Below are 27,288 nucleotides of genomic sequence, written 5' to 3' on the forward strand. Positions count from 1 at the left end.
TAGCTGTGTAAATTCTCTAGAATTGGTGGAGGCTTCATGTCAGCTCAACAGCAATTAAATTGGTGCCTTTACCTTTTGTACCACTTACAGTAATTTTTCTAATTGTCTTGTTCTAAGACAGTAAGAGACAAAAGAGTAGAGGAGGTCTTAGAACAGTGTCATGTACAAACTTTTTTCTTCTCCCTCAACCAAAAATGACTGATTTTGGAAAGACACTTTTTTAGAGAGTGCAGCTCCAATGCTGTCAGTGTGGCAATGCTTTAGCTGCCAAAGGAAAGACACAAATGCCCTGAAATCTGTAAGAGTATTTGTTCCCTGTGGACACTTTGAGGAAGCTCAGGTACTTCCTTCAGCAGAACTCTTTGAAAGTTCTTTGAACTTCTTTGAAAGTGTATCACTGCAGGAATTGTTACAAAAAGTTTTACCTTATTACTTCCTAAAACAATTTAGAGAATAAAGTAGTAATGAGGACATTAATGGTTAATCAGGTCACCAGTTTCCTGATTTCTCAAAGCTCAGCTGCTGGAACCACCACATAATAACACTTTTAATGTTTCAGCTGTTTTTCCAGTCTTTATAGCTGCAGGCAAAAGTTGGAGAAAATGGACACTTTAAATGTTTCAACACCAGAAATTAAATCAAAAGCACTGGAAATTAAGTATTCCATTTAAATCCAGTGGTTTTAAATTTTAGTTGCAACTGGCTTATGATTTTTGACTCAGTGTGGTTGTCAAACTTATAGCTGATATCCAACTCCAAAGGGAACATGTTTAGAGGTGCTGGTTTAGAGTTTTCAGTATTTGCTAAAACACTGCATCTCATTTAGGTAATCATGTGAAAACTCTGATGTAGTTCTGTGTGAAAACATTTGGTTTTCATGGTGTTTACATAAAACCTAGTCAGCAGAAAAAATCAAGTGTTATTAGTGAAGGAACACTTCAATGCACTATCTGGCATGCTAATTTGAGAAGATTAATAATTCATATTCTCCATTAAGCTCTAAAAAATGAGCTAATGCAATGCATTGTGACTGAGCAAAAGAATGGCTGGTAATTTTCTTCCTTGGTTCCTGTCAGCAGTTTCATTTGTCTTGAGTAGGTACAATTGTGTGTCCAAAAAGAGATTGCACTAAACCCAGTTGTGATATAGTCAGACTTTCCAAATCCTGTATTAAGCACAGCAATTTCCTTCTTCAGATAAAAATACTTCAGTCTTCAGTTATATTTATGTTCTGCTATTAAAACACAGCTTTCTTTTCAAATGTGCTCCTCGTGGTCTTCAAAGCTGAGTTGATTGAACTTGTCCTATTACAGCAGTGTTCACGTGAATATGGTGTTCAGCTGAGCATAAGTTAAAATCAAAAAAAAGCTCATTTTAAAGGGCTGATGAAGGGTAGTGATGTCACCATTATGCCTCAGGTATGAGATTTGGAAAGCAAGCACTTGCTGATTTTTGAACAGTCATGAGTTGTCGCAAGGGTCGCGTGTGGGAGGTTTCAAGCCTAAGCCATCTTACAGAAAATGAAGTGATAATAGTTACTGCCATTAGTCATGTGAGTAAGCAGTAACTCAGAGAAACATTGTTTATGCTTGGCAGAAGTTAATACTAAACAAGCTCCATAATCTCATCTTTGCTAGCAAATATATTTTCCCATTAAAAAGGAGCTAAAATGTACTTTTGGTGATCTTACATTTCTGAAGATAAATGCAAGAGGTACTTTGCCTAGTTTGGAAGTTTTGGAGTGGTTTTCTGCCAAATTTATAAAAATAATTATAATGAAACTCAGATCTAGATCTTCCTTGCTTTGGGCTTCATACAATGTTTATCACAGTCTAGCTTTATTTTGATGAAAAAATACCAGAAAATTTAGTATCTAATTGTGTATATAATATTAAAATGTAGAAACATTTTTATCTGAGTGACTATGCCTCAATAGCCAATGTTTATTATTCTGCTTTTATTTGTCTACCACTCAGCACATTTGGCTAAGATATGGGAACTTAGATTTTGTGTGTGCTTAGATTTTTTCTGATTAAGTTTGGTATATATCTTGTTTTTCATTTATACCTGAAGCTTACTGTGTTATGCCAAACACCCAACACCCCTGCATTAGAGAGATTGGGACAATAGTCATCTGCTTAGATATAATATTAATACTAAATTATATGTGTACATGCACAGAATTAAAAGTGTTTGTGTGTTTCCAGGCTTGCTGGTATTTCCTAACTCCAGAAGATGCTTGCAGCTAGAATAATTTTAATCTTTCACTATTGATGATTCTTTTAATACACAGCTGCTGTTGTTCAGGCTTTCAAAAATTTGTTCCATAACAGTTTTGTTATTATTATGCCCTTTGGAGTGCTGAGCACTTTTGAACATTTGCTACTGAGGAGTATTCTTTCAGAGGGATGAGTGTGTTCAAAGTTTCCTTCAGCTTTTATAAAAATGCCTTACTGACTTCTAGATGGACTTGCTGCTCTAAGTCCCACAGGGGGTTGTGAAAATGTTCATCGTAAAGTTAGTCTTTTCTGCCCAGAATAATGGTATTGCAGAGCATGCTGGAAGATTTTTGGAGTCTTACACTTCGCACTCAACTTCAAGATTATAAAATGCTAGATTACAAATAGTCCCATAAAATCATATTCTCTTGTTTTCCTCAGAAGTGGTGTCCTAATTTGTGAAATACTTCTGACTCTGTTACAGTCACACTTATCAGCCCAAACAAGACAAATAACTTAGTGGTCAGATGTGCAGAACACTCCACAAGGAGCCCTCCCTGACTGGTTTAGAAATGGAGTTTGAAAGAGTTTGGCAATAAAAATGTTGTTGCACTGTTCTTGGAATTGCTTGATATCAGTGAAAATATACACAATTTATCTTGAAGTATATAATACCCTATTTTTGCAAGGCTTAAATCGAGAGATGGAATAGAAGGATAGAGGTTTTTGTGTTGTAGCTACCTGTGAATTACATATTAGTTTGGAATAATGTAGCACTGTATGTCTTTCAATACAGTCTGGATATTAACCCAAGCCCTAGAATTCTAGCCATGACCTCAGGAATATTTAGCTTTCTATATCATTGCAAAAAGTCTTGATCATGATTTAATTTATCGTACCATTAAAAAGGAATATAAAATCTCTCAAAATTATGCCATAAGGACAAACTTTCTTCCAGGATTTTGGGGCTTCCAGTACTGGCTAAAAGTAGGAATAGCAGAAGTATATGAAAATATTCAAACTGTGGTTAATGGACTGTGTTTTGTTTTGTATTATTATATTGCTGTTGTACTGTGTATAATTGTGATACTTGATATACAGCTATTCTTCTAAATGTCAAGATGTGGCTACTAAATAACTTTAGAACTCCAATTCTTGGTTACTAAAATAAATGATTTTCAGTGGAATAATGCAGTTTGGAGAGGAGACATAGCTCACACTGTGCATTTTTGTTGGGACATTTCTACTTCTGGGTTTGTTTGGTTTTTTTTCATTTAGCTCTCTAACATAACCACAAAAAAAATTTGATATGTTTTCTTAAGTCCCTTGAGGAAAAAGAAAATCCATAGTATTTCATAATATTCCATTTAAATCACGCATTTTTTTCAGTCCTGTACTGAGACAAGATTTAATATTCTTGTTTGATGGAGTGACTCTCCACTCAGAATGCTCATACAAAGATAGATCCACTCTTACACAGTTGCTGGCACAGTGCATATTGAAAATCACTTTCAAGTATTCATGAAATTGTTGTAGCTTTGCAAAACCTCTATTTTTGAAGTTGCTGAGCTTAGCAGACCTGCATAATGATGTAAGTTTCTGCCCTCTGTAAAATAATCACACTATTTAATTTTAAAAGCATTATAATAAATTATTAATTGCTTTATTTGGGGATGATCACAAAAAGCATCACTTAACATAAATTTGCCAAAATGTCAACATCAACATTTCTTCTGTCATGGCATTGGTGTTGTCTAGTGACTACCAGGCTTCCAGCACTTTCCAAAACTATTTCTGGACACCTGGATGCTTTCTTCTTCCTTCAGTTTTTGGCATATTTCTCCCTATTTAGTTATATTCCTCCCCAATTCCCTGATTTACTTCTGCTTCCTATGCTTGTACTTAATTTTTCTTCAATAAACAGGGGTTTTTACTCTGTATGTCTTTTCTATTTACTCACTAATGCTATAATTCATTCTTTCAATTTTGCAAGCTCTTTCAATCTGTGTAAAATAAATGTATTTATGTAATTAATCTAGAGGGATAAAAATTATCAGTCTGATCAATAATTTTGATGTTTGGTGATAATACCACTTTGTATTTAATAGGTAATCTAAGTGAATGGGGTATATTTATCCAACCTTTAAATAAGAAATCTCAATGTATTTGTGTATTTGATCCAGCAAGGTGCCATTACAGCCTTTACAGCCTAGAAGGTTAATGGTGTCCTTCGCTGTTTTAGGACAAGTGTTGCCAATGGGATGAGGGGGATCCTTCCTCTCTACTCAGCACTGGTGAGGCCACAGAGTGCAAGAGAGGCATGGACATACTGGAGAGAGTTCAGTGAAGGGTTAAGTTAAGATGATTGAAGGGACTGGAGTGTCTCTGCTGTGAGGAAGTGCTGAGAGAGAGAGACAAAGCTGTGCAGCCTAGAGAGAAGGCTCAGGGGGCTCTTACTAGTGTGTTTAAATACTTTGAAGAGAAAGTAGAAACAAGGCAATGGGCAGGAAACACAGGAGGCTCCTTCTGAATGTCAGCAAACACTTTTTCACTGTGAGGCAACCAAGTGCTAGCACAGGTTACTCAAAAAAATTGTTGTGTCTTCCACCTTGGAGATGTTCCAAAGCCATTTGGACATAGTTTGGGGCAAATAGCTCTGCAAGATCCTGCCTGAGCAGATGTTGGACCAGATGACCTCTCTTTTTAAGCTCAAATGCCTTTCCAACTTCAATGATTCTCTGCTATCTGTAGCTCAATTTCAAATTTGAAGTGGTGGTAAATTAATCAAAATTGTTATACTAGCTATCTTATAAAGAAAGCATATTTCCAGAGGTAAAAAGTTCATGGGTTTTTTATTAATTACATGGTTCTCCATTATTAATTAAAAGAAAAAAAAAGTGATGTAACATGGTTTTGTGCTGTATGATTTAGAGAACCTGACATTTTAGTCCACCTGACATTTTTAGTCTGTTGCTTTACCAGGGAAGGGCAATTTATATGACTAGATGGCTGATGGGAAGCTGTACACCTTTACTGAAACATTGAGGGTGATTGTAGAGAAAATTTCTGAAACTTGCAGAGCACTAAGGAAAAAATTAGTGAGAACTTACATGAGATATATAATGAAATAGCTGCAGTTTACTTGATGTAGCTGAAAGTAGAATGTTGTCCTTTGCTCTACTCCGGATGTTCTTTTGTTACAACTGAGACATTAGCACCATTTGTGTCTCTTTCTTACTAGCCTAAAATAATTCCCCTCTTTTACGGTCACTTTATCTCTCTCTCTCTGCTACAATAATAATCAAAATCAATATAATAAGTGACTAGAACCTAAAAAGATTCTGCCTTGAAATGTCAATACAGAGGCCCTGAAATCCCATAGCCTCTTGGACTTTGATTTCTGAGTCAACCTACAACTTAATTTCCTCAAAATAACAGTTACAACTGAACATTTGCAGTGTTGGTGGTTGAGGCAAGGGGCACTGTGCTTAAAATTCTCTTTTATAATGGTTGTTAAACACACCATCATCTTCAAAAAGCCCAGAGGATTTGGCTGCATTATATTCCACTGCACATCTGCAACAAACTGTTACCATTTGCATTAGCACAATAGTTGGCTGAATAAGCTTGCCTCACAACAGAATATTAACAGATTCCTTTCTCTCTTCTGACCCCATTTAGTCACAGTGAGAATAATTTTCTGTTTTCTTTCCCAAAGGTGATAGAAGTCTTACTTCAGTGTGTTGTCTGATGTAGTCAGCTTGTAACAGGAGTCTTAACCATTCATTTTGTCAAAAATTATTGTCTCCACATGCTTTCATGTTTTGTAACATCCTGGGCCAGTCTTTCCAAACTGTGGTACTTGAAAGCCATATGTAAAAAATGCAATTATTTTTTATTGTAGCAAATTTGAGATAACAGAAATGCAGGCACTTATGTGCCTGATTTATAAGGCATTTAAATTAGAGATGGAGTGATGCACACATATTTGGATGAGACACTATGGAGCTACAAGTTTTAAATGGCAGCATCTTGATGGCTACAGGATGTTGTACGTTGGCATTGCAAAAGTAGATTCATGACCTATCATGTCAGGACTGGAGCTGGCATTCAGGGCATAAGATAATAAATATCCCGATTTTAGTGTGAAAACACTGTTATGGTGAGCTGTACCTTCATTCTTTTACTCTCTATTAGTGCAATCTCGTGGAGCAGTTCACATTTTCCCTTATTGTTTCTGATCTCTCATGTCTCAGGCAGTACATGTGAGACTTGCAGGTTCAATCCATGTCTCATGCTTTTTTAAATAAGCCTAGATTTCATACTATTTCAGTTGCATGCAAAGTCAGCCGTCCCGTTTGTGCAAAAAAAGTTTGTCCTAATCTATTATGAACTGAAAAATTGCAAGTCAGAATGTCATAGTTACCTGGTCCTAACCAAATTTGCAGGATTAGCGTCATGAACAGGCAAAGAAGTTCCTGAGTGATGGAAGGGCAGGCTGAGGCTTTTTTCACTTGCAAGGGTTCTACCAGGACAAATGTTCTCCTTGGAAAAATGTTTCCAAGCCCTTGTGCAGTGAGTGCCTCCATAAGGCCACAGACACGCCAGGCCTCACGTGTGTTAGGGAAGCTTCTTGTGAAAGGGAGTTCATGTCTTTGTCCTACTTTCCTACTAAACTGATATATTAGTTGTGGGCTACTGCTGCAGTAGTGGTTTTGGTGGATCCTTGGTTGACCCAGAGCAGCCACTTTCATGTTTTTGTATTCTGATGCCACCAGCTGACTCTTGCAGCCCATAACATTATGCACACAGGCTTTTAAGGATTTGTGAAATTTGAGTTTCAGCGATTGTTCAAGACTTATGGCCAGCATGGAATGAGCAAAATTCTGCTAGCGATAGTAACTTATATCTATCTGATCTGTTCTTTGAAGGCTCAATTGAGTTTCCAAGTAGTAATTCTTGTGCATAAGAAGAGAATAAATCAGTTCTTCAAAGATGACCAAAATTTCATTGCCAGATGAAATTTCAGAAGAGAATCATTTATCAAAACAACGTTTTTGAGAAATGATGAGATCAGGCTAGTTAAGTTGTTCATTATGTAAATTATGGATGAAATCAATCCCATCTATTATTATTTAAAAAAAGAAAACCCTATCTTCCCACTTGGTTACATATTGTATTGTTCAGTTTTAGCTTCTGTACTTGGCCTATTCATAGATCTGCAGCCCATTACAGTGGCGCCTGTTAGGGCAAATACTATGAAAGTTTTGCCAATTTTTCTATGATAAACCATGTTTTCCAGGAATTCATACTTAATCATAAAAAATCCCTCACAGTTGAGACTTGGCTTACAAAGTCTTGATTCACAAAAATTTCACTTGTATGTTTATCCAGATATTCAAAAATAGATCAGTCATCTAATTTATAAAATCAGAGGTATTTCAAAATAATGTATTGTTTAAAGATCAGTGAATTGTATTTGGAATTTGGAATTGGAAACAAATAATATTATGATCACTTAATCTAAATAGACATATTTCCTGACAATGAATAATTGATTTGTTGCTCTTACCTTACTAATCACTCTTAAATGTTTCTGTGTGTTTTGTCTGTTGGCAGATCCATAGTTTAAAATGGTCAGATTTTTTCAGTATTCTAGAAATATTCAAATATCTGAGATATTTTCCTTTGAAAAGCTAACTGTACCAATGACAATCTAAGTATATAACTCACTCTGTAACTTGTGGTATGATGTTGATATTACATCCTAATGTGTGTTTTAAAACTTTTTTTTTCTAGATGTCATGCTTATGTTGCTGTTGGCAGGATCTTTTAGTTTAGTTAATTACATATGAATAATGATTAATGCAAATTATGAGTGTTCATCATGGAGATGTGAGAGTTAATCTGCTTTGTTACTCTTACCTAGGATGTTTCCATAGTTCTGGTGGAGATAATCTTTAACTACTGGCAATTTCTAACTAATAATCCAAATAATTGTGCAGATTTCAATTGCCTGTAATTGATAGACAAACCAGTGAGAAATGCTTATTCTGTGGTACAAACATTTCTTTTCAACTGTGTATTAATGCTTCATGTTTCCTGTTGAAATCAGGTTTGAGGGAAGAGCTATTACCTAAGGTTTATTTACACAGAAATCAGCAACAAGAGAAATCACATGCTCAAGGCCTGTATATGTGGAAAGAAGTTTAAAGAAGAATAACTAGCTAGTGTTGGGGAGTAAGTAATTATTTGGCTACACAGAGAGAAACTGGAAGATGTTATGCATAACTGGAAGGAGAATAAATTCAGACAGGATTTTGAAAGGAGTTTTGTGAAGTCAGTAAATGAGGAGAAGAAAATGCTTTCCAGTCTGAGTTAGAGAGGAGGAAACTGCCTGTAATAGTGGTTTAATTGTCTCAGTAGAGAAAATAAACAATTGAGAGGATGCTTGTAACTAATTCGATAAGTATGTCACACCCTAAGTGATCCGGTTGTCATCCACTATTAATCTTACAGGACAGTTCAAATCAACATATGGAATAGATTGTGATGAATGTGCTGGCCAAGAAATGAGTATTTGCTAACATGATGAAGTAATTAGCGTTTGGTAGAGATCAGTCATACCTCAATGTGAGAAGCTGATAATAACTTAGCTGAGCTTGGTCCAAATTAATAGTTCCTTCCAGCACTTAAAACGGTATCAGCCAGTCCAAGTATGTAGCCACAGTCACACAATTGTGTTGATTTTCTTCCTAGTAGCTGGTACAGTGCTCAGATTTAGGATGAGATTAATGTTGGTAACACATTTATGTGCTGGTTATTGCTGAGCAGTGCCTATACTAAGGTGAGGACTTGTCAGCTTCTCATGCTGCCCTGCCAGCAAGGAGTGGACACATCCAGGACAGCTGAGCCCATGTGAACAGGGGGATGTTCCAGACCACAGGACATCATGCTGAACAACAAAACTGGGAGGAATTGGCTAGGGGCTAGCAGCTGCTTCTCAGGGACTGGCTGGGCAATCGCACTGTACATCGCTTGTTTTCTATATTCTATCATCATCATGGGTGTTGTTGTTATTGTTATTTTCTCTTCCTTCTCTGTCCTATGAAATTGTCTTTACCACAACCCATGAATGTAACCTCTTTTCCAATTCTCCTCCCCCATCCCATTGAAGAGGAGTGAGCAACTGGCTGTGCAGTGTTTAGCTGCCTGCTGGGTTAAACCACAACAGGCATGTCTGGTTTTTAGGACCATGTATTCCAGGTGCTTATCACTCATCCATCTAATCTATAAAAATTGTTCAGCCTGAAAAACAGCTGTAAATTTGAAGTAGTGAAGTCGAGGGTTCATGTCAATGTTTCATCATCTCGTAATCTTTTGCAAGGAACAGACAAAGGAAGGTAGCATTCTTGGGAGACAGTTGGCACAAGAAACATGCCAGGAAGCTTTCTAGTGTTTCAGGGCAGTGTTCAAACCCATGCTCTGGCTCTGGTTATTTCCTGTAAACATAGAATGGTTTGGAATGGGAGGGACCTTAATGACCCTGTAGTTCCAACCCTCCTGCCATGGCCAGGGATGCCACCCACCACAGCAGGTTACTGATTTTATTCATAAGATGTAGTGCTTGCAGCTGGCCCCCAGTTTAGCAAGGGTTGTGGTTTGTGCTGCTGTATTCCAGTCCCTGACTGCCAGCCTCAATATCTGCTGATGGAAGTACCTCTGGTGCACAAAGAATTATTAGCATCAAGCAAAAAAAAAATTCTTGGAACAGTTTCAGTCTTTAGGCTAATACTGTCACAAAATAATAAAGACAAGATCTCACATTAGAAGCTCACCCAGTATAGCCATAAGAATCTGATGATGTGGAGTTGGAATAGCACATACATTTATATTTTTCATATGGTTAATTAAACCCATAGAATCATTCTGTACATACTAGGGTTTTATTGGTATTAGAATAAAGAACTCTTTTTTTAAAAAAACTGAAACTGATAATTACTTCTCTCTGTGCTTCTAATCAGCAGTCTTTGATGTACATCTGCTTTTTAGGCACATCTGTACTGTAACTTCCAGTCAGGAAAAGCCTTTTATGGCAAGTAGCCTTTAAGCTACATGCTGTGTTTATTTCATGTATTCTTTTTCCTTTTCTTCTTAAGAAAGTATTCACATATTTTCCTTCAACTTTCAGTTGACTTTTCAATAAGTACATACTTTAAAATGTTTTATGCAAGAAAAACTTCAGTTTTTCAGTTTTGTTTTGACATGTTGTTTAAACTGATGGTAGAGGTTATAGTACTGTCTTTCTGGCAGATACATCTCAGAATAAGTAGAAAACCTATTTGTCCACTCCCCATGTATTACTGGACACCGTGTTATATTGCTTCCTATATCATGTGATGCCCAAGTGTGTCTCCAGCTGCTGTGTGTATGAGAGGGATCTGAGGGAGAAGATCTGAGATCCTGCTGTGCTGCTGAGAGCATCTGCAGTGCTAGGCTGCTGTAACAGAGGTGCTGCAGAGCATTCATTGATTCCCCCAGCAAGTCAGTCTCTGGAAGGGGAAAAAGGCATTTCTTGAGTTGTGTTCTTCAGGTCAGTGCTGAATATAAACAATACATGCTTTTGAGTACATGTTTAACATTGATGCACTTAGGGTCGAAATACATATTTGTTCTTTATTTAGCATATTCAGGCATGTGAATAGCTCCTGTGAATAAATTTATTGTCACGGGCTTATTTCAGATTAGTGAAAAAATGTTCAGATGAGCCTTTGTTCAATCCTGGGTGGTTGCTGTACGTGAGGCCAGCACTGCCCTGCTGCAGGTGTTCCTGCAGCTGAGCCAGGGAAGGGACACGGGAGTGCACAGCTGTGACAGGGAAGGGACACAGGAGTGCACAGCTGTCCAGAGGAAGGGACACAGGAGTGCACAGCTGTGCCAGGGAAGGGACACAGGAGTGCACAGCTGTCTAAAGGAAGGAACACGGGAGTGCACAGCTGTCTGCAGAAGGGACACGGGAGTGCACAGCTGTGCCAGGGAAGGGACACGGGAGTGCACAGCTGTGCCAGGGAAGGGACACAGGAGTGCACAGCTGTGCCAGTGGAAGGAACACAGGAGTGCACAGCTGTGCCAGGGAAGGGACACGGGAGTGCACAGCTGTGCCAGGGAAGGGACACGGGAGTGCACAGCTGTCCAGAGGAAGGGACACAGGAGTGCACAGCTGTCTGCAGAAGGGACACAGGAGTGCACAGCTGTGCCAGGGAAGGGACACGGGAGTGCACAGCTGTCCAGAGGAAGGCACACAGGAGTGCACAGCTGTGCCAGGGAAGGGACACGGGAGTGCACAGCTGTCCAGAGGAAGGGACACAGGAGTGCACAGCTGTCTGCAGAAGGGACACAGGAGTGCACAGCTGTGCCAGGGAAGGGACACGGGAGTGCACAGCTGTCCAGAGGAAGGCACACAGGAGTGCACAGCTGTGCCAGGGAAGGGACATGGGAGTGCACAGCTGTCTGCAGAAGGGACACACACATGCACAGCCCTCCATCCAGCCTCCAGCAGCACAGGTGGTGCTGAGCCTTCCTGCAGGCACAACACTTTCCTTCCTTGGGCTGACAATTTTTGTATGTCCTCTTCTGCCTGCAAAGATATGAGTAGTTGTGGGATTGGTGGGCATGGAGGAAGAGCTTGGACAAAATTGTCCCCAGCAGCTGCATTCAGAAAAGGGGCATTACAGTAATACTGGTTTCATTCTGATAATACTCTCAAGTTATGTTTCTCATGGCTTTTCCTAGACACACATTTCAATTGTGAAGATAAATAACAGACTTGGGCTCTGTGGCAGTGCCTTGAGGGATCACATTTTGCTTATTGCAGCTTCTGATGTGAAAGGTGTTATAGGCATATGGTTAAGTTCAGCCCAGGTTGTTTTGGTTTTCTTTGGTTTTGTCATGCCATCCAAGAGTTTAACCAAACATAACTACTTTAGAAGTAGAATTTCTTCTACTAGGCCTGTACATTCATATATGGAAAGCTTCTGCAAAGTCTGTTCCTTTTGGGTTAATATTTGCAGCCATAGAAATGAAGCTAACAGAAGCATCACAGGAGTCATGTCCAGGTTCACCTACTTGAATGTTTTCAGACGCAGGATCTTTATAGACATATTGAATTTTCTTTATCTTTACCACAAAATAAAATTCAAGCATTTACTGGTGGTTGAATGTCTAGGAAAAAGTGATGATGGTCTCTAGATTTATCTGTAAGCATTACTTATTGTTTTAACCAGTTATAGAAACATTTTTTAGAAAAAGAAATAATGGTAGACTATACTATACAGTAGACCTTATAATATGCTGTAGGGTAGACCCAAAGAAACATGCAGATTACTTTGTAAAGCAATCACAATTCCTTCTCATGTAGTTAAATGTAAAGTTATTCTGGAGAATCAAGGAGTTATAGAACTAGAAAAACGTAGCTGCAGGATGAGGAATGGCATTCAAAGATCATTGTTTCTCAAAGGAAATTATTTGAGTCCACTACAATATTTAGAGAAAAATTTCAAATACAATTCCTTTCTGTATAACTTTGGTAATAAGGAAGAAGCAAAATAAATCAATTTCAGAATTCTGACATCCAGACAGAGATCTGTATTTTACAGAAGATATTGGAAAACTAAACAGATAGTTCAATTGGAAACTGCAAGTACAAGTGAAAAAGAATTATACAAGGACGAAAAAGTAAACTTTAAAGAAAGGTGTACAAAATCTGCCATATGTTTATCTTCTCAGATGATAAACAAATATGTATCTATAGTCTGATCTAGGAGAGAAAGGAATAATGAGAAATAATACCTGCATAATATAATTCAAGTTAGGAATTGGACAGAAATTCTGATGATGGAACAATCAATTGCTGGAACAATTACCAAAGTATTGAACCTTCCATCTCCTCTTCTCTTTAGATTTAGATTGGAAACAATTCTTCAACAAGTTAGTAGCCTCAACAGCATATGAAACTAATGTTTCATTTCTCATGTTTATGTAAGAGATCTCATTAATGGTCCTATTGACCCCAGTTCTCATTTGTAATCACTGCATCATCTTAAGTTTTAAGCAATAAAATATGTTTTCAATTATATTAATGTAAAGTGTAGGCAGTCTAAAAGACATGTATATTATCTATTTTGCCTATGTATTTATTATTTAATCTACAGACTTTGAAAAGGTGTGCAGGTATGAATTATTCAGGCCTCAGTCTTGGGGAAGTGCTTCTCATTAAGCCAGCAAGTAATCTACTGTGGCACTTTTAGGGATGAAGCCATGTACCTCAGAACATCCTGTGACTCCTGACTGGCCTCAGTTGGAAGATAGTCACTGTCTCTGTAGCAGTCCACTGAAGTTGCACTGCCTTGAGGGGCACAGGCTGCTCCACATCCACACTGTCCAGCTGGGAGCTCCCAGGCCAGGGGGACCCTGCAGGAGCAGCCCTGGCCTGTGCTCCCCCTCTGGGAAGGGAGGGCTGCCCCAGATCAGAGCAGGACAGACGATTGAGGAGGGTCTGCAGGTGTTCTCCAACACTTCTGAATTCAGTAATGCAGGCCTAGCATTGCTATGGAGAACTCTGTGGCCGTAGTGTGGGATGTACAGGTAAAGGGAAGTCCTCAAAGCTAAATTTGGATCATTGGTCAGATCAAATGTCTGTGGAGAAGGGAAAGGTGTGCACTGTGTTCAGCAGCGGAGTCAAACAGAGACTGCCTGACCAGATTCGGGCAGGCACTGCCAATACCCCCAGCACCCTGACAATTCCAGTGAGTGCCAGGGAGAGCTGCAGGCAGAGCAGTTCACCTGCTGCACTCGTCACTGCAGGAGAAGAATGAGGCAATGGTTTTACATCATACTGGAAAGAATTTATTTGTATTCACTTCCAGTTATTGTTCAGAAGGAGTCTTCCTGCTGGACTGTACTTTAGTTTGTTGTCAGCTGTTTAATTCAGCCTCTTTTATTCCTGAACATCTATAGGATTTACTGTGCAATACTTAAAGAGAAGCATGAGGGACAATATAAATAAGTTTTGAGCTGTTTCAGTTACAAAAAAAGGAAGAAAATGAAAGAAGATCCTGGAACAAATTTATTCCTCAGTTCTTGACCTGAATCCTTGAAGGGAATTAGAAAAGGACTTTGTGACTAAGTAGTATTCCAGAGAAGAAAATATGTCTCTAAAAAAAAATTAGCTTCTCAGTATAATCCTCCTCTCTGTAAGAAACCTTAATTGAATAAAATGCAATTTCCAGTCTGAAATTAAACCTTGGGAGTCCACAAATAAATGTTGTTCCATAGAATTCATTTTTATTCCCAATATGATGAGAAAAAAATAAAATTAATTAAATTTCTTGTAAACAAGAAGAAAAATAAAAAAACCTGTTTTGAAATACAGAGCAGAGGGAGTTTAAAGTCAGATTAGTATCCAGTCAAACCTAGAGAAGTTCAAACCAATTAGTGTTTTTAGCTATATCTGTTGCCTCTAGAGTTAGAATATACTTACATGGGTAAGCATACTCATGATAGTTTATAAGTTTCTTTTCTATTTCTTTGAAATTTGCTTTATATTTCCCTGTAAAAGGAATGAAAATAAACCCAAACCTTTCATTGTAAATATTTTGTTTGGCTCTGCTTGCAAAGTATCTGACCTGACATGGTGTTGATTGAGATATGAATAGTGAGCACCCTGCATGAAACTGATATTCATATTGTTTGAATCTGAGCTAAATTTACATTAGACAAACATTCTGGCTGCAGTGGATACTCGCCTGTTTTTGTGCACCTGTCACTGAGAGGACAGTGGGACCCAACATTTAAGCATCTGTATATTCACTTAAACATGGGGTCTCCTATGAGAGTTTTGCAGAGTTTCCACGTCCCCAGGAGTTTACTGGTTTTCCTCTGCCCCAAGAATGCTTACTTTTGCTTTCTTTTCTGAGAATGTTTGTGAATTTTCAGTCTTTCACTTTCATTTCTTTCATGAATATGTACTTCTACAAATAAAAAATAATATTTCTGGAAATGTTGGAAGTTCAAGCCAGTTTTCAGTTCATCTCTCACTGCCATCTACTGTATGTGCTGGAAAACTGCACTGTGGGAAATGCATTGCATTTCAGCTGAGTAAGATGACTCTTTTCCCAGTTAATTTGCCCTGAACTTGAGGGAAAAACTACTGAACTTTCAATAGGCTATGACATGTAAATTCCATTCTTTCTGTAGGAATCAGTATTTGTTAAGCAGATGACAATATCTAGTGACACTATATTGACCAGCAGGAAAGAACATCAGATTATAGTATTGCTTAGTTAGTTTGTATTCAGGCCAGACAAAAAATAGATGAGTAGTTTGGGAGAAAAAATACCTCACTTTGCTTACTCTTGTTCTAAATAGTAATACCTTTAATTTCTTAATGATATGTCAAAACAAAAACCTAGCAGGACTTAGATGCAGGAACTTGAGATACTTCGATATTTCTTTTAGTTGAAGAATTAGTCTTTGAATCTTTTAAATTAGCTTTTGTCTCAGGAGCTGATGTCTAGTGTATGCAAACATCAAGTATATGCAACACTAAGTGGTGGTCGGGATAGATAAAATAATTTACCTAAAGCTTGACATTATTAAGTGGAAAAAACCCTATCAGCATTTTGGATATCAGGAGCTGAGTAAGTTATCACTCAGATCAACTTGGCACTGAGTGCTTTTGTAATGGTTTGTGTAGAAATTGCAAGGTTTACTCAAGACAGAAGTTTCTCTGATTTCATCAGGAAAGCTGACATCAAATAGACAAGAATACACGCAAAACATCAAACTGCATAAGTGAATTCCACTTCTTAGTCTGTTATTAGTTTCATTAGGATGGGAATATATATTTATACCATTAGTTACCAGTATTACACCAAAAAGAATAAAAGAAAACCAATAAGCTTGCAAATTCAGGCATTTCAAAGCTGAAGTAGTGCCTTCATTTGCTTCTTATTTTTATCTGTTGTGATGATGGCTATAATTATGGTGTGGGTTTTTTATGTTCTAATTCAGTAATTCTTCTGACCTCATTTGCTGAACATTTTTTAACCCTTGCAAATGGAGAAAGAATGATTAAAGAAATCCTTACTTTTTGTGATGGCCATTGTTACCATGTTTCAGTGCTTTGCAAATGTTTATTAACCAACCTTTACATATTCTGGTCTTTGGGGATTTGAAATGGTATCGTGGGCAGTTGATGTACTCTGTGTGATCATTCCATCCCTACTGGTGTCTTCAGAAGCAAATATGTGTTCACAAGACTTTGTCAAATGCATCAAAATTGACCCAGGAAAATGAGGAAGTGGTTTCTGACACTTGACCCTTTCTGTTGCAGCTCCTCAACCTTATTTCTTTTCCAGTGTCACCATCCAAGACCAAATGTCTTTCACTTCTTGTCCAAAAAGATATTTTACTTTGGCTGATTTCCTCCAACTCATATTCCTACTAAAGCACATACTGAGCACAGCCAATTTCAGCCTAAAGGTTATGGCATTAAGAAAATCCACAACTGCACACTAATTTAGGAAAACTGTCATGAATTCAGTGGTGGGTGACATTAGTAGAGATGCCCATGGATTGTGGTTTGCAGAGTTCTGAAAGCTCTGTATGTTCCCTTCTTGTGGGCCACTTGTCAATGCTGGTTTGTAAATCCTGCTTTAGAAGGAGGATGACTCTGTAGCAGTGAGGAATTTTTTTTCCATTGAGTGTGTGTTTATAAGATTTCTTAACAATTTGTGCATTTCTCTGGCAGTTTCAGTATCCAGAATTTTTAACTGAAAGCCCTGGGAAATAAATTATTTCTGGGGAATAACTTCTGGACTGAATTCTTTGTTTGCTTGGTTTTTAGATTTTTTCAGTCAGTGTTTATGTGTAGCTTGATGTGTGGTGCAACTGCAAAGTAAGTGATGAGGCATTTGTGGGTCATAACTGGTGTCCTGCCATAGGGGGCTTCTCCAGCAGCTGACCTGAGGAATGGCTGAGGCAGCAGGGGCTGTTCTCCTGGAAGAGGAGGGTCAGGGCAGACCTTATCACTCTCTGAAACTGCCTGAAAGGAGGCTGTAGCCAGGTAAGGGCCAGGCTCTTCTCCCAGGCAGCCCACGACCAGTTTAGAAGGCATTGCCTCAAGCTGTACCAGGGGAGGTTCAGGGTGGACATCAGAAAGAATTCATTCACAGAAAGGGTTGTTAAGCCAGAGAGGTGGTGGAGTCACCGTTCCTGGAAGTGTTCAAAAACAGAGTGGACATGGCACTTAGTGCTATGGTCTAGTTGATAAGCTGGTGATTGGACTCGATCTTAGAGGTCTTTGCCAACCCAAATGGTTCTGTGACTCTATGATTGTGACTTAGTGGCAAACAGGGTGGTGATACTTTATTGATGGTTGGACTTGATGATTTTACATAACCTTTCCAACCTTAATGATTCTATTCCATGATTCTGTGACCTGACATCTTTCCCTTGAGTTGATCTCATTGACTTGTTACTCACTGAGTATCTATCATCTTTCCACTGCTGTCATTAGTTCCCTGATGTTGCCATCCTTCAGTGATATGACCTGATAATAACTTTTCTAGCTTCCCACATGGCTGAAATGCTGCCACGCATGAGGTCTGTGGTAAACTGCGGCTGAGGAGCACGATGTACAAATGTGCAACACTTAGCTCCTAAAAGGACAAGTGAAAGGGAAGAAAAGACTAAGAGCTGTATTTAGCAGGGTCTGCTGGTATCTTAGGACTCCCCTGTGCCTTTGTTGCTAGCAGTGGAAGTCCTGTGTATGAAAATCCATGGAAGGGAAACAGGCACACACATATAAATTACATCATTCAGTAATTATCAATAGAAGAGAAGAATGTTTTAAATAAGGAAGGGAGTGTTAAACATTCTGGTAGCTCTAATATGATGATTTGTATGTAAGACTGCTGAAATTACACTGAAATAAAACAGCAGATGGTGGTTTTGTTTTGTTTTTTCCTTTTATTAAATGTTTTAAATTTGCTGCCCTCATGTGGCTGTGCACTGCACTTTCTCTGCTGAAACGCCCAGAGGACAGGATTTGTTAAGACAGCAGGACATGCAGCACTGTTTATACACCAGATGAATTCTGTCTGGAGAGAACAGCCTTTGCAGCTGTTAGAAGGTGATAAAGGCTCCTTCTGAACCAGGTGTATCCCCAGTTGACCAGGTGGGTCCATCCAGAAGGAATATACAGTATTTCCAAGCATCTTTCAGCTTGGGGTAGGAAACAAACCAGAAAACTGAGCACAAGTGCATGAGTTGTAGGAGGAACACAGATAAAAAGGTACAAAAGCAATATTAAATGAAGAAAATAACCCAGCAAGATCCAACTTTAGGTTGCTTTGGGGTTTTTTTTGGTAGCTGTTACTCTTTGGTGTACAGACAATTGCTGGCTATATTAGCATAAATAATGTTTTTTCAGGAAGTCATGTTATAATTGCATTATAATCTATATGTTATTGGACCATTACCTGTATGTTGCCATTAAAAGATGTGGTGCATGGTTAGCTAAAGATAATATTTCATTGCATAGCAGCTACCTACCAGAACTAAGTGGTCCAAACAAAAGTTTAATGAATAACACTGTAAAGTCACCACCCATTGGGATAAGTTACTTAGACATTGAAGACTTACTCATTGGTAATTTATAAATCAAATTGCAAAACAGAATTCTTAAAAATTGGATTAAAGAGTTTGAATTAATGGCTCTGCCAATATTGCTCCTGCAAAAATAACCTGTAGAGAAATGTGTGACACAGAATGATCGAATGGGCTTTCAAGGCCTTTTTTTGGTAGGTAGTTGAACACTGAATTCATCTACATTCCACATCTTTTTGGGCCCTATGCATTTCAGTGTATATATATGACTTTACAGAGACTTAACCAGATTATGTAAATCATGTTCAGAGCTGACTTTGATAAAAGAAATCGAGGAGCCTGTTTTTAGGCAGTCAGAAATAAAAAGTGCTTTCCAAGGAAAAGCTTGTTAGGTAGTTAGTATGCAAGGGAAAACACAGTCAAAGTAAACACAAGAATATAGTAACCTGAAGAGTGCTCAGATATCCTGCTCTTAGCATGAATTATTTGTATTTTCTCCCCTTGCTGCTAGCATCAAAGTCTTAAAAAAAAAATAAAGACAGCAGTCATGAAACAAAGATTAAAGATGAGGCCTGATCTGGAGACTTGTAATCCCGAGAGCAGAAACAAGGTGCATTGCTATCTGCAATGCATTTGCTAGCTGACAAGATGAGCATCCTTCCACTGGTAGGGATGTATGTCACTCCAAAGATCAGAGCTGACTGTGGATCCTGTGCAGCTGCAATGGATTGTTTGCTTGCTCAGATACTGCTTCTGATCAAGATCAGGTTTTTAAGGTAGTTGGATCAGACTTAATATCTCAGATATTCATATAACCATAGAATGGTTTGAGTTGGAAGGGACCTTAAAGATCATCAACTTCCAAACCCCCTGCCATGGGCAGGGACACCTTCCACTAGACTGGGTTGCTCAAAGCCTCATCCATTCTTGGCCTTGAACACTTCCAGGGCTGGGGCAGGCACAACTTCTCTGGACAACCTGTTCCAGCACCTCACCACCATCATAGTAAATAATTTCTTCCTGATATCTAATCTTAACCAACCCTCCTTCAGTTTAAAGATATTTCTTCCTGCCCTATCACAACATGCCCTTCTTTGTAAGAAATCCCTCCCCAGATCTCTTGTATTGTCACTTTCTGTTCTGTACAATAATATAGCATGTTTTTAATGGTGATAAAACCCTTCTAAAGAGACAGAGGCCTTTCACTCACCCTCCTCATTTGTTTGAGTCAGGAATTACCTTTTTTGTGCCACAGCAGGTTCTGGACTGTAATACAGTGCTGCTAAAAAACTCCACTCCTTTTCAGCTGCACAACAGAGCCAAGCATGGCAGAGCCCTGCTGCTTCCCATGGAGAGATGAACTTGGGGTCAGTGCTCTTTTTCCAGGGAGCAGGAAATGAGCATGGCAAGGTGTGGGGAGGGTTGTGCACACAGCCTGCACGTGGGGCTGTCCACACCTGACCATGACACACAGCTGGGGTAGCTGCTGCCATCCTGGCCCTGGGGACAGTCTCCTCCATTGGCTGTCCTTGTCCCAGTCAGGGAAATGGGATCTCTTGGCTCACAGATCCCCTCAGAGGACCTATTTTGCATATCATAAACATCAAGGTCTTCAAAAGATGTTTGTAGCAAGATATTCAGAAGATACTTCTGTTCACTGTGCTTCTGCTGATAAAATAAACACTATAATTGAAATCTGCATTTAATAAAAGTTCTCATGCATGGGGACTCCAACTGCATACTTTGTTTGAACTCTAGTCTTTACAATCAGTTTTTTCTTTCTAATCTCTAATCTCTGTTGCATTTTACTAACAATATTGGAACTGGTGGTTGCCCAAGAAATACCTTTTCATTCACTTTTCTGGTTAAAATGACATGTGGAATTTGGGACTCTTAATGTGACCAAATCATCTGGATTTTCTCTATGTGGTTTAATACTGTCCTGAAAATAATGAAACATAATCTGTACAACAGGGCAATTTGAGATACAGTGAGCAGCCAAAGAGCTCCTAACAGAAGAACAAACTGTAATTTATCAGTGGCTCAGGGATGCTGCTCTGCATGGGCAGCTAGTCCACAGAAGGTAGTTTGCCTTTGGTGTCTCTTGGGATAAAAAAGGCACAGAGACAATTGCTGCAGAGCAGCAGAAGCATTGTAATGTGCTTGTTGCAGTGACATCAAATCATTGAATTCTAGTCCCATGCATTTCTCTTTTCAGGATATCATATGGGGAGTGTGCTGGCAATTCTATTTGATGTTTGGTCACAGGAGTTACTTTGTAAGGATTAGACAGAGATACCAACTGTGTTGTGTGTCATTTTATCAGCACAGCTCATGGTTTCTTAGAGGAAAAATAACAGAATCTTTCACCAGCTTAAATTTATAGTAAGCAATTAATCTAGCTCTCTGGAGGAGGTCATAGAGAAACTAGATGAGACACTGACTGAAGTTTATATTTCTTTTACTGATTGGTCTATTCAGTGAAAGCCCCCAGAAGGTAAGATCACTGAGCAAACTGGGTAGCAAATTTCCAGTAAAGCTCCTGTTGATTCTGCTGATCTTGTGAGACTCAACTGACCAGCAGAATTGGTCACTTTCCTCATTTCCCCTCATCTACTCCTCCTTAACAAGCATTACAGAGATTTGGGTAAAAAAAATAAGAATAATGGGTAAAAAAAAATTAGGTAAAAATTGGGTAAAAAAAAATTAGAATAATGAAAGTGCAGGTTAGAATATAGTGTTGAACAATACATTCATGCAAGTTCTGATGCCTTAAAATATACCAACTAGTACAATTCCATTAAAAAAAAAAACGAAATTGCAAGTTCTATAATTCAAACCACTCTGTAATTGTATTGTAATGCCACTTTGTGTCAAGTGTTCCTTCCCTCTGACCTCATTAGGCGTGCCTCGTCATTAGATACACTGTTACTAAAGAGTTTTAACTTAAAAGCTGCTTTGATTAATGCTTGGTCGGACTGAGGATTTATTGTGTAGGATTAACTAGATTTAAAAGTGGCAGAATGCCATAGTAACTTTAATGTCAGACTTTAACGAGAAGCAGAAGTAAACTCCAAGGACTATGATTTTTAATATGGACTAAACTCTTGTGCTCGTTACCTTAATGTCCTGCCCTGTTTTATATACAAGTACTCCAATAATTCCTAGAGAATAGTAGCCTAGAAAGTGTATTACAAATGCCTAACCTGAAGTAGGTATATATTTTTAATGAATCATAAATTTGGATAATTTTGTAATCAGATTTATTCAGTATTAATATCAAATAGAGAAAAACTCTTTGTACTGGTTTGGGCCTTTTTAATTAAGAGACAATATGGAAGTAAGATGAAACCAGACTGGCAGACATTTTTCCCAATTAATAATGTACTGACAGTGTAGAAGAAAAAAGCATTTTCACATTTTTATATAATCTACTAATTTAATTTCTTTTTACTGTCTTCTTAAGTTTGTTAAGTGCTCCTGCAAGTTTACAAAGTTGGGGCTTCTGGAGTTTAATAACCTTATTTTTTTACCATTGATCGCATATTTTAATATATGATACTGCCAAGAAAATCCAGACCATTCTCACATCTGACAACACTTGGTCATCTCCTTAAATCCTACTAGGCTTGATAGGATTTAAGCATATACTTAAAAGGTAATGCACTGCTCAGTGAGGGCCCTCATATCTGGCATTTTTTCTGTCCATGCTATCTTTGCTGAGGTATCTCAAGGGTACTGATTTATTATTAGAGCTAAACAGGAAAAACTTTCTCATTCAAAAAGCTTGTAAACTTTTTTTCTGAATTGATCCTGATTTCCCAATTTCGTTTATCTTTCAGTGAACTTCCAATAATAGAAGCATGTGATTAAATTTTGGTTCCTGCAGAGTTATATACTGTGAGAATTAGGCACAATGTGCTAGTAAGCAATAACTGCAGTTCTTCGCAGAGGTGGTACTGTCTCTGCCAAAGCATGTAGGATGGCATCCAACCAAGTTTTTGGGCTGTAATGCCTAATTTCAATTCTCATTGAAATCACAGAGGTATTGGACATGACTTAAATAGGATTACTCACTCAAGCAAATTTACACAAGGGTCTAAGGCATATATCCAGCTTCCAGCGAGTAAGGAGTCTGCATACTCATTTGGCTCAGGGCCTTGGGCACTTGCATAACGTTGCTTGTGTAACTTACCCTGCCAAAAATGAAACCTGCATCAACATGGTTACTCATACCAGAAAAATTGTGCCTGTGGAGAAGTGATGACAGTCGGGGATCCTGCTTCCTTTTGTAACACACTGAAAACTTGTTTTCACTGATGATTGAAGCTCTTTAGCCAGCATTACCATTGCAGACCCTATTGATAATTTCTGTACCACTGAGTTGTTTTTATTGGGGTTTTAAATCACTTCTGCATTCTATATTTGACTCATTGCTTTTTTTTTTTTTTTTTTAGGGAGAAGACCAGCAAAAACGAAGGACAAAAAAAAGAAGAAAAAGAATTTGATGGAAAGGGCTCAGAAGCAGCACAGCATCTTTTTAGCAACAGATAAAACAAGCCAGTAAAGACTTGATTTTCTTTAATGTATTTTTTTGCAAAGTGCACAAAAGCTGCTATATGCTCCTGCCCATGGATGCACTACAGTTCAGCTGCTTTGACAGTATTGGTGGCAAATAACTTGTGAAAGTAAAGCCCACAAGCTTGTTTGTTTTATTTATATATTTTTTTATTATATTTTTTCCTCTCATTTTTGACCTGAAGACTTCAAGGTCAGGAGTGCACTGAGCTGGATCAGTGGAAGTGGTCCTGAAGTGCATCAGAGATATTGTTCTCAGTGCCTGGTCAGCATGTTGACAAGGAAAGTAATCTACACAGCACCAGTAGGTGGACTTGTGCATATTTAAATAAGTAAGGAAAAAAAGGAAGTCTTGGAGGTGTAGGTACAATTGCATTTATGGCCTTTGTTTCCTATGTTTGTACATTTCAAGAGTAAATGGATATGACTAAGCTACTTAGTGTTAATGTACGTTGTTCCCACACCTGCTACGTCGACACAGTTGTGCAATAAAACTGCTTTAAGACAAAGTGCTGCAGGATTCACTGCTTGGACTCAGCAAAGCACAACAGACTCTGTGTGTACATACTGCTCTGTCTACATATAAATGAACATATTTACTGTACATCTATGCATTTATATGTATAATACTTTACACGTGTTTAAAGGTATGTCCTGTTGGTTCTAGTAATGTACTTTTAAATAATCCAGTAAATGTTTACTTTTTGCTATGTTTTAAGTATCTTCTCATGTTCCTCAATAGCTACAAATTGGATTTTTTTTCTCATTTGCAAAGCACACTCATTTGCAAAACTGCTTTGCAGTGACCCTCAAGCTCTGAAGTATACATGCCAGACTAGTAATCCACAAATTTTTTCTGCTATTCAGTACTTCTGTCTCAGGCCCCATGTATTTTGTCTCAGAAAAGAAGTTTAATGTTTTTTAAGATGAGGCACAATGATGATAGAAGTTTTGAGTGTCAGGAGAGAAATTACTTGTAAAGTTCTTGGTATCTAAGACTCTATGTGTAGGGGGTTTTTTTGTTTGTTTATTTGTTTGTTTTCCCAATCTAATGCACAGTGATTTATTTCAGTTAGTCCTGATGCAGTCAGATAAGAAAACAAATACCTGAATTAGGAAGAATCAAAATAAAAGTCATGTGAGGTCAACTATTCAAAAGTACAGAAAACACCGATGTCCCACTATTGCCAATTATTTGTAGAAGCTTAACAAATTTATTCTGCAGCTGTTGTTTGCTTTGAGATGACTTTTGTGGGGGGAGAGGTGGGGAGAATTTTCTGTGTAGTTGATGAAAATCACTCGGGATGTGTAATTTGGTAACCTTGCATTATTTGGCTATATTCAAGGTGATTTTTGAATACCTGACAGGGAAAGCCTACACTAAAAGACCTGTTGTTTAAACTTTCACTTAAGAGAAATTATTTCACTTTTAGGTCTAAAACTTGCATACTACCTTCACAAAAAAATGAAACAGCAAAACTGACCCCAGACCTCCACAAGCCTCTTTTTGACATATACTTTAGAAAAATCCCACAAATACCAGTTTTAGGTTTATGGGTTATATGCTTTTCAAATAAACCAGAGAAATAAAGCATCTGTAAGCACAAATGTATCTGTATTTAGCTATGACAAATGTTACTACCAAAATGTGCAGTAGTTAGACACATATGAATGTTCTATCAAACTGCTTGTGGACTTCCACTCAACTGTGAGGTTTTCATTGTATGTTCATATTTACCTAGAACATAAGAATGTTACAGACAGTGAGACTGTTCTAATCCTGGCATGCTATTTTGGACATAAAATGCTCACTTAAAAAAAAAAGACAATAAGAACTGTGGCTGTCTTTTTGCTTATTGGTTATCAAATTTGGCTGTAAATGCCCTCATACAAGCCTTTCAGTAGTGGTTACAAATATTGTATTAGGCATGTCATGGAAAGAATGCTACAAAATACAATAAAATGGTGTCACAAGCTCCTGAGTAAAATATTTTTGGTCCTTTTTAATTCAAATAGCAAAATTCTTTTGGAATTTCATACATGTAGAAAAATTGCAGAAGATGGGGACATGCAGCCTTTCTTCCAGTGGAGTAAAAAATGTGAGGGTTTTCCATACAGTGGCTTTGTTTGGAAAGACACTGAGCATTAGATGTACACTGATTTCTCCTGTCCCAGTCACCTTCACATTTAGAGTTTTCTTGGGAGTGTAGAATGAAATAAATTATCCATAAGTAGCCCTCTGTAGTTCCTCCTTTGTCCTAGACCTCCTGCCTTTGCTTGGCAGACCCTGTCAGGGTGTTCATGCACTGGGGTTTTGTGGGATCATCCTTTGCAGCTTGGAAAGGACATTCCTTGGACATTAGGAAAAGGCTTTGCCCTGAGAGGGTGTTTGGTCACAGGCTCCTCAGGGAAGTGGTCATGGCACCAAGCCTGTCAGAGTTCAAGGAGTGTCTGGACAATGCCCTTAGTAATGTGCTTTAGTTTTAGGTACTCCTGTGAGAAGCAGGAATTGGAGTCAGTGATCCCTGTCTGTCTTTTCCATTTTGATGTATTCTATGATGTGATGAATCTGTGACATTGAGATCAAGCTAGTCCAAATGTTTGCTTGAAACAGGGCTACCTGTTATCCTCAGATGCCTCTTCTTGATAAAGTATGCCCAATGTGCCTCTTATTTCCTTTAAATTTGATCAGAAGTGAACTTATAAAGATTTTAGTTCTTTTCTGGTAAGCAACAGGCCAGGTACAAATGCCACATTTTCTCCCCTTTAATAGCTGTTACTGCTTTTTTAATCTGTTTCTCTCAAACAGCAGAAGGTTTCAGAGCAGTGGAACTTCTGTGTTCCCAAGGATTTTATGCCCTGGTTTAATGACTAACTATTGGAAATTTATTTTAAACTACAAAAGTTTCAAATTAGGAGGACAAAGAACTTTATATGCCATAGTCATTGGTTTTAAAAAGCTGTTATATTGCTATGATTAGTAGAAATTGCTTTTTCAAAAGTATACACTATTTTATAGCTTATTCACATGTCCCAGAAAAGACAATAGCATACTGCACTGTGTATTTAGGATCTTTCTAGTCTCAGTTTGTCTTAGCTTATCTTGGCCTCCTAATATCTGTCTCTAAATTAAAACAAAACAAAACCAAACCAAACAAGACAGAAAAAGGAAAAAAAAAAAAAAAAGAAAAACAACCCTAGGTGCATTTTTAAAGCAATTATTTTGTGGTTGACTGGTCTTTATTGCATCTCAGCTGCTCTTGTTAGTGAGAAATTATTGTTATATGTCTCTTTGTTTGTTCCTGGGGGAAAAAAAAACAATGGTGCATTCAAAATTATGGTAATGCAAACCTTCCATATTACAGATGTCTGTATAAGGAAATTGTTCTCTTACACCTGTATGCTCAATATAAAGATGTCAGCAAAAGAATAGTGAATAGTTACCGAGCTTACATGATGTGTCTCTGTGTATCAGTATGAGTTACAGAAAAATGCAGAGCAGAAAAAAGGGTAGATTTTCATCCATGTTTGCTAAAAACAAACCAAAAATCAATTAAGTGCCATGTAAACTTTTTTAAACAAAAATATTGCTAAAATCCTGATTGAAACCTTATCAAATGAGAAGACAGGTTTTTTCCAGACAGATTAAAATCAAATTCAGTGCTTCAGCTCTGTTATGCTGATGAAATAGAATACAGAATAAAAACAACCAGATATTTCCGGCACAAGTGCCATGCTTTTTTAAGTGGGTGATGTTACTGAAGGCTGATGCTACCACTTACCAGAGGGCATGAGAGATTTTTGAATTCAAAGAATCTCTCTT

At 38.0% G+C, this 27,288-nt stretch overlaps 1 protein-coding gene across 2 annotated transcripts in view; it reads left to right on the forward strand.

Annotated features, from left to right (window-relative positions):
* RSPO2 (R-spondin 2) overlaps positions 1–25,463 on the forward strand; it is a 105,658-nt gene extending 80,195 nt beyond the window's left edge. For both annotated transcript variants that reach the window (XM_063425067.1, XM_063425003.1), the window contains exon 5: positions 23,345–25,463. In XM_063425067.1, the coding sequence (XP_063281137.1) occupies positions 23,345–23,454 (110 nt within the window). In that variant the 3' untranslated portion in view covers positions 23,455–25,463. The remainder of the gene's footprint in view (positions 1–23,344) is intronic.
* The last annotated feature ends 1,825 nt before the right edge of the window (positions 25,464–27,288 follow it).

The sequence above is a fragment of the Prinia subflava genome, chromosome 1 (assembly GCF_021018805.1).
Source record: "Prinia subflava isolate CZ2003 ecotype Zambia chromosome 1, Cam_Psub_1.2, whole genome shotgun sequence".
Classification (NCBI taxonomy): Eukaryota; Metazoa; Chordata; class Aves; order Passeriformes; family Cisticolidae; genus Prinia; species Prinia subflava.